This window comes from Mercenaria mercenaria, unplaced genomic scaffold, assembly GCF_021730395.1.
Source record: "Mercenaria mercenaria strain notata unplaced genomic scaffold, MADL_Memer_1 contig_4252, whole genome shotgun sequence".
In the NCBI taxonomy this organism is placed as follows: Eukaryota; Metazoa; Mollusca; class Bivalvia; order Venerida; family Veneridae; genus Mercenaria; species Mercenaria mercenaria.
The window spans coordinates 59493-68358 of record NW_026462467.1 but is presented as its reverse complement, the minus strand read 5'-3'; the positions used below and the strand labels follow the sequence as shown (position 1 = coordinate 68358).

At 38.4% G+C, this 8866-nt stretch overlaps 1 protein-coding gene across 1 annotated transcript; it reads left to right on the top strand.

Annotated features, from left to right (window-relative positions):
- Window positions 1-2068: 2068 nt before the first annotated feature.
- Window positions 2069-6152, top strand: LOC128553725 (uncharacterized; the record flags this gene model as incomplete). Its single annotated transcript, XM_053534903.1, has 2 exons — window positions 2069-2210; window positions 4388-6152. Coding segments are annotated over 2 exons (326 nt in total), but the record flags the coding sequence as incomplete, so codon positions are not given.
- Window positions 6153-8866: the final 2714 nt, after the last annotated feature.

Genomic DNA, 8866 nt, shown 5'->3' with positions numbered 1-8866 from the left:
TTTTTTTTGTGCCCCCCCATGAGTGGTGGGGGCATATAGATTTGGTCTTGTCCGTGCATCTGTGCGTCCGTCCGTCCGTGTGTCCGTCCGTCTGTCAATCCGTCCGTCCGAAGTTCGTGACACGCCTAGCTCAAAAAGTATTTGATATAAATTCATGAAATCTTGCATGAGTCTGTATCATGATATGAACTTGCGCACCTCCTATTTTTCGTCTGGCTCCGCCCCCTATTTTTAGAGTTATGGCCCCTGAAATAGTCAAAAATGCACATTATCACCTTGTGACGCGCCTAGCTCAAAAACTATTTGATATAGATTCATGAAACCTTGCATGTGTATTAATCATGATATGAACTTGCGCACCTCCTATTTTTCATCTGGCTCCGCCCACTATTTTTAGAGTTATGGCCCCTGAAATAGTCAAAAATGCATATTTTCACCTTGTGACACGCCTAGCTCAAAAAGTATTTGATATAGATTCATGAAACCTTGCATGTATATTAATCATGATATGAACTTGCGCACCTCCTATTTTTCGTTTGGGTTCGCCCCCTATTTTCAGAGTTATGGCCCCTGAAATAGTCAAAAATGCACATTTTCACCTTGTGACACGCCTAGCTCAAAAAGCATTTCATATAAATTGATGAAACCTTGCATGATACTTTATCATGATATGAACTTGCGCACCTCCTATTTTTCATTTGGCTCCGCCCCCTATTTTTGAGTTATGGCCCCTGAAATAGTCAAAAATGCACATTTTCACCTTGTGACGCGCCTAGCTCAAAAAGTATTTAATATAGATTCATGAAACCTTGCATGTGTATTAATCATCATAAGAACTTGCGCACCTCCTATTTTTCTTTTGGTCTGCCTCCTATTTTTTGAGTTATGGCCCCTGAAATAGTCAAAAATGCACATTGTCACCTTGTGACACCCCTAGCTCAAAAAGTATTTCATATAAATTGATGAAACCTTGCATGAGTCTATATCAAGATATGAACTTGCGTACCTCCTATTTTTCGTCTAGCTATGCCCCCTATTTTTAGAGTTATTGCCCCTGAAATAGTCAAAAATGCACATTTTCACCTTGTGACGCGCCTAGCTCAAAAAGTATTTAATATAAATGGTTGAAAACTTGCATAAGTCTTTATCATGGTATAAACTTGCACACCTCTAATTTTTTGGCTGGTTCCGCCCCTATTTTTAAAGTTATGGCCCCTGAAATAGTAAAAAAATGCACTTTTTCACCTAATTATGTGCCTAGCTCAAAAAGTATTAGATGTAAATTCAGGAAACCTTGCAGGAGTCTTTATCATGATGTGGCCTTGCACTCTTGGCATTCTTCTTGAGAATCTTACTCTTATTACAGAGTTATGGCCCTTGAAATAGCCAGAATAGTGGATTTTTTGTTTTTGATGCTCATAGCTCAAAAAGTATAGGGCCTAGAATAATGAACCCTTTTCATAAAATGTTTGTTGAGGCTATACCACATAAAGACTGCAAACATTTGAATTATTGCCCCTTATTTGTGACTAATGTACCAGTGGGGGGCACACCCTGTGTCCTACAGACACATTCTAGTTTAAATTAACTATGATTGGATCATTTGAAACCCTGAAATACTTAAGCATTTTATTCTTCCCCTTGCGAGCAGTTTTTTACTAGATCTTAAAAACTGAATGAAACTAGTATTCTTCACAAATTTTTATTATTATCTTAAAATACAAAACAAGAAGTTTGTGGAATATAGATTTAACAAGCTTAAAATCTGAAATGTGTTTTAATATATAATCGGCTTAGGTAACTTTGTATTGACTTAGGTTGTATATAATATATGTACAGTAAACTTGCATGATCACAAAGAAATCAGTTACCATCAAACAACTGTCACCATCATAGATTTTTAGGGATAAAGAACATAAATGATTTTCATTGCTTTGGGGGTAAAAAGAAGTTTCTACTGTCTTTGTCAGCCTAGTTGTAAGAAAGAAACTTTATTTAGATTGATAAAAAAGATTTATTTCATATTATTAGTTTCATTTTATTTACTATTGTTATGTTTTATCTTCAGTCAAGAATGAAGATCCATGTCCTCAGTGCTATGAAAAATACAAGAAGGTACAATGGGACACATTACACCCACCTGCTAATGTAGAAAGAAATATTACTATTGCTGGTTCTAGTGCTTACAGAAACCCAGTGCCTCCTGGACAGTAAGATTTCACCTTTGTCTCCTTCTTTGTTTCTTCCTCTTAAACATTGTTAAATAACCTTGAAAATACTTTAGTTATATTTAAATTGTCATGCAGAACTTTTATGTCACAAACTTGGAACACGATGGAAACATTTTGCTTTCTTGGAATGTCTGAAGGACACATTTGCTTCCTTGGATTTTCTAATGAAAACATCTGCTTCATTGTATTATTTAAAGGAAACATTTTCTTTCTTGAATTGTTCAAAAGAAATATTTACTTCATTGAATTGTTTAATGGAATATCCTTTTCCTTGAATTGTTTTAATGGAAACATTTGCTTCCATGGATTGTCTTATGGAAACTTGCTTCCATGGATTGTCTTATGGAAACATTTGCTTCCATGGATTGTCTTATGGATACATTTGCTTCCATGGATTGTCTTATAGAAACATTTGCTTCTATGGATTGTCTTATGGAAACATTTGCTTCAGTGGATTGTCTTATGGAAACATTTGCTTCCATGTATTGTCTTATGGAAACATTTTGCTCCCTTTGGTTGTTTAAGGGCAACATTTGCTTCATGGTGAGATTTTGTGACCGCTCAATGTCCATCGTCCGTTGTGAGTCGTGCGTCCATCAACATTTTCTTAAAAAATCTTCTTCTTGAAAACCACTAAGCAGAATTACACCAAACTTTACAGGGATGATTCTTTGGTGGTCCCCTTTCAAAATTATTCAAAGAATTTAATTCCAGGCAGAACTCTGGTTGCCATGGCAACCGAAAGTAAAAGCTTCAAAAATCTTCTTGTCCAAGATCACAAGGCCTAGAGCCTTGATATTTAGCATGTAACATCATCTTATGGTCCTCTATCAAGATTGTTCAAATTGTGCCCCTGAGGTGAAAAGAGGCCCCGCCCCGGGGGTCACAAGTTTTACATAGACTTATATAGGAAAAAACTTTAAAAATCTTCTTGTCTATAACCACATGACCTAGGCCTTTGATATTTTGTATGTAGCATTGCCTTGTGGTCCTCTACCAAAATTGTTCAAATTATGCCCCTGGGATGAAAAGAGGCCCCGCCCCGGGAGTCACAAGTTTTACATAGACTTATATAGTAAAAAACTTTAAAAATCTTCTTGTCTAAAACCACATGGCCTAGGCCTTTTATATTTTGTATGTAGCATTGCCTTGTGGTCCTCTACCAAAATGGTTTAAATTATGCCCCTGGGGTGAAAAGAGGCCCTGCCCTGGGGGGTCTCATGTTTTTCATAGACTTGTATAGGAAAAAAAACTTTAAAAATCTTCTTGCCTGAAACTGCAAGGCCTAGGCTTTTGATATTAAGTATGTTGCCTTTCCTAGTGTTTCTCTACCAAAATTGTTCAAATAATGTCCCTATGGTGAAAAGAGGCCCTGCCCTGTGGGTACCAAGTTTAACATAGACTTATAAAGGAAAAAAATTAAAGATCTTCTTGTCTGAAAGTTCAAGGCATAGGCCCTTGATATTTGGTGTGTAACATTGCCTGGTGGATCTCTAACAAGTTTTTTTCAAATTATGCCCCTGGGGTGAAAAGAGGCCCCGCCCTGGGGGTCACTTGTTATAATTATGAGTTACATAAGAAAAATACTTCAAAAATTATCAGGTCATATTTCCTAGACTGTTTAATTATAATTACCTGATGACCCAAGCGATAAGGGAATCACTTGACTGTGACCTTGACCTACTGACCTACTTTCTTGTTTTTTAAGATACAACCTTGAAATTTGGATGACATGTACAGTTTTGCACACCAATCTTAAAACTGTCTTTCAGTGACCATGAATGTGACCTACTGACCTACTTTCTAATATTTTAGCACCAGTTTGTGATTTGAAACATGTGGCTCATATTACTCAGGTGAGTGATTCAGGGTCATCATGACCCTCTTGTTGTTTAAAGGGAAACATTTGTTTCCATAGGTTGTAAACATCTGTTTCCTTGGAAACAGGGAAGGAAAACATAGGCAGCATAAGGGAAACATAGGCAGCTGTTCAAGATGGAATAAAGCACTGCTAGCTTTAGCCTTTATTTCTTTTTTTCATTTTATACTTGGTTGTGCGATTTCCTGAATTTAATACTATTTTTAGAACCAAGTCAGATAATCTAGATTGATGCTGTGTTTCCTTTTGCCTATAGTATATATTTGATCTTTTACAGGAAGATTCCTACTCAGTTGCAGCAAAATTTGATGAAGCATGAGGCACGGCGTAAGAAAGAAGCTCCCAAGAAAGTAGTGCAAGATAGAGATATGGCATCCAAGTTTTATGGAGACCATCTTGATCCAAATGAACTGTTTAAATTTAAGATGCCAGAAGGCAAAGAACAGTCACTACACCTGTAGGGTTTATAATGAGATTATTTATTGACATATCGGAAGGTCACAGAGGTCATCCCTGTGTTTTCACAGGGCACTGAGAATATTTCACTGCTTTTTACCAAGAAAGGTTGTTCTAGCATCAAATATATGAAATCTGTGCCAATTTGAATTTAGTTCAGCTCTTTTCCTCAACTTAAAATTTAGTCACAACTTTCAAACAATGTTACATATGTGCTGTCTTGTACATAACTAGACAATTGTTGCCTTGGTTATAACCATTGTAGATTATATTTATTAAAGTCATTATGCAATTTTCGGGAAAGTTATCTGGTAATGGCATGGAGCAACCAAATATAAACCTCTAAAAATGAGGACTGCAGCAGTCAGAGAACATTATAGCTTAAAAAATAGACAACAAATCTAGCATTTTTTAACTGCATTTAAAATTTTAATGCTTTCAGTGTTTTATTGTATTAAGTAAAGAGAATTAAAACATTTTTCTTTAAATAAAGTTTACTCGAGATTTATACGTTGAAATTACAAGTTATGCTAAGTAATATTGGAATCGGCAGATCTTGACTTATCATCGGATGGAGTATGAGAACTCACTTACTAACTATTTCTGTATATTTGATTTACATCACCTGTAAACTGAGCTGAAAAAATATATAAAATTTTAGATTGAAGTAAGTTAATTGAATCTAACTGGAATTCATCAGGAGTCATTTGTAATATGAGTGATGTGCTTAATTTAAGTTCATTGCCACTAGTAAGCATATTATATGTCACAATATATATATAGCGATGTCACATCAACATTTTGGTAAATGACAATCATTTTACTGAAATTTACTGGGCTACATGCCAGTCTGTAGTAAATTTGAAATGGAAAAAAGTTTCCAGTTTTCATAGGCAACAGAAGTTTAGTATACCTTGGAATACCTGCCTTCATTTAAAGCTGATCATGATGTAAATGTAACATTTTTGACATTGTAAGCTTGGCTATGTCTTTGAATATACTTTACCATTCAGCTTCTTCTGTGATATTTTTTACTCAAAATAACAAGATGTCTTTGTTGACTTTATTTTAGTGTTTTGTTTTTTACATTCTGGAAGATTGTTTTTTTTATGTTCAAGATTTTATTATCTTTGGTCACCTCTTGAATTTCCTGATGAAATGTTTGCAAAGTGTTACTGAATATAACAATATGTAAGAAAAAAAAAGAAATTGACACACATTGTATTCAAATGTGTTTGCCATTGTTAAACATCTTCAGTATTTCTGTTGTAAAAATATATTCATTTATAAAGTAATTTGCAGATTTTAGCAGTATGATTATGCATTCTAACACGATCCGATTCATTTTCCTATTAAACAAAGAAGACTGAAAACAGTGAATTACTATACAACAATTCACTGTTCTGACATCACAATTATTACGTCATAGCGTCAAACGGCATAGCGGCGCGCTGGAAAAGAAACCGATTGAAAACGGGCAAATGTTTAATGAATGCCGTCAAGGATGTACTTTAAAGTCCTTGGTAACGTGTTAGAATCGAAATAATATATCTCATTTAGTGATTTGCTCTTGAATAAAATCATTGTTTGTCATTCAGATGCGTATTATTGTATCACTCGGGCTGCGCCCTCGTGAAATAATTTCTTCGCATTTGATCTCCAAACAATGATTTATTCAGCGACAAATCACTAAATGAGATGTATTATTTCTTAATCAAAAAATAGTACAGACTTAATTTATAGAGTTCAATGATTTAATGTAACTGACTTAGATTATAAGAAATGTTTTTTGCATGTATTGATTGAAGTTTTACTATTCCTGAATGAATGACATTTTTACTATTCTTGAATGAATGACATAAAAGTTATTGGAATGTTCTATTCAAGGCAGATATATGTTGTTAAATTACTATTTTTGCTAAAAAATAACAAGACTTGGTAACAGGTGATTTTATGATTGCTTGTTTATCTGTATGTTTAAGAAAATATGTTATTTTTAAGTGGATAGTATTGTTGTCGCATCTTCAACTGAACAATGTGATATATTTTTGTGATTATATTGTAAATGTATTAAAATTGTTATTTCTGAATATTGAAAAGTTTTTCTTTTTGTTGACACTTGCTTCTGAAGTGTTTCTTGTTAGTCCTTTACTGTGGACACATGAGGGGACTGTCTGTCTGTCATACAAATTGAGACCCTGTGACTGGGAACACATGAGGGGGACTGCTTACCCTTTCCTGTCAGTCTGTCTGTCACACAAATTGAGATCCTGTGACTGGGATAACATTAGGGGGACTGCTTGCCCTATCTCTGACAGTCTGTCTGTCACACAAATTGAGATCCTGTGACTGGGAACACATGAGGGGACTGCTTGCCTTCTCTCTGACAGTCTGTCTGTCACACAAATTGAGATCCTGTGACTGGGGACACATGAGGGGACTGCTTACCCTCTCCTGTCAGTCTTGTCTGTCACACAAATTGAGATCCTGTGACTGGGAACACATGTGGGGGCTGTTGCCCTCTCTCTGACAGTCTGTCTGTCACACAAAGTGAGATCCTGTGACTGGGGACACATGAGGGGACTGCTTACCCTCTCCTGTCAGTCTGTCTGCCACACAGATTGAGATCCTGTGACTGGGAACACATGAGGGGGACTGCTTGCCCTCTCTCTGTCAGTCTGTCTGTCACACAAATTGAGATCCTGTGACTGGGGACACATGAGGGGACTGCTTACCCTCTCCTGTCAGTCTGTCACATAAATTGAGATCTTGTGACTGGGGACACATGAGGGGACTGCTTACCCTCTCCTGTAAGTCTGTCTGTCACACAATTTGAGATCCTGTGACTGGGGACACATGAGGGGGACTGCTTGCCCTCTCTCTGCCAGTCTGTCTGTCACACAAATTGAGATCTTATGACTGGGGACACATGATGGGACTGCTTACACTCTCTTGTCAGTCTGTTTGTCACATAAATTGAGATCCTGTGACTAGGGACACATGAGGGGGACTGCTTGCCCTCTCTGTCAGTCTTTTTGTCACACAAATTGATATCCTGTGACTGGGGACACATGAAGGGACTGCTTACCCCCTCTGTAAGGCTGTCTGTCACACAATTTGAGATCCTGTGACTGGGGACACATGAGGGGGACTGCTTGCCCTCTCTCTGTCAGTCTGTCTGTTACACAAATTGAGATCTTATGACTGGGGACACATGAGGGGACTGCTTACCCTCTCTTGTCAGTCTGTCTGTCACACAAATTGAGATCCTGTGACTAGGGACACATGAGGGGGACTGCTTGCCCTCTCTCTGTCAGTCTGTCTGTCACACAAATTGAGATCCTGTGGCTGGGGACACATGAGGGGGACTGCTTGCCCTCTCTCTGTCAGTCTGTCTGTCACACAAATTGAGATCCTGTGACTGTGGACACATGAGGGGACTGCTTGCCTTCTCTCTGTCAGTCTGTCTGTGACACAAATTGAGATCCTGTGACTGTGGACACATGAGGGGACTGTTAGCCCTCTCTCTGTCAGTCTGTCTGTCACACAAATTGAGATCCTGTGACTGGGAACACATGAGGGGGACTGCTTGCCCTCTCTGTCAGTCTGTCTGTCACACAAATTGAGATCTTATGACTGGGGACACATGAGGGGACTGATTGCCATCTCTCTGTCAGTCTGTCTGTCACACAAATTGAGATCCTGTGACTAGGGACACATGAGGGGGACTGCTTGCCCTCTCTCTGACAGTCTGTCTGTCACATTAATTGATATCCTGTGACTGGGGACACATGAGGGGATTGCTTGCCCTCTCTCTGTCAGTCTGTCTGTCACACAAATTGAGACCCTGTGACTGGGGACACATGAGGGGACTGTTAGCCCTCTCTCTGTCAGTCTGTCTGACATACAAATTGAGATCCTGTGACTGGGGACACATGAGGGGACTGTTAGCCCTCTCTCTGTCAGTCTGTCTGACATACAAATTGAGATCCTGTGACTGTGGACACATGAGAGGACTGTTGGCCCTCTCTCAAGATCCTGTGACTGGGGACACATGACAGGGGACTGTTAGCCCGCTCTCCGTCAGTCTGTCTGTCACACAAATTGAGATCCTGTGACTGGGGACACATGAGGGGACTGCTTGCCATCTCTCTCTCTCGATCCTGTGACTGGGGACATGAGGGGAACCGCTAGCCCTCTCTCTGCCAGTCTGTCTGTCACACAGATTGAGATCCTGTGACTGGGGACACATGAGGGGACTGTTTGCCTTCTCTCTGTCACACAAATTTAGATCCTATGA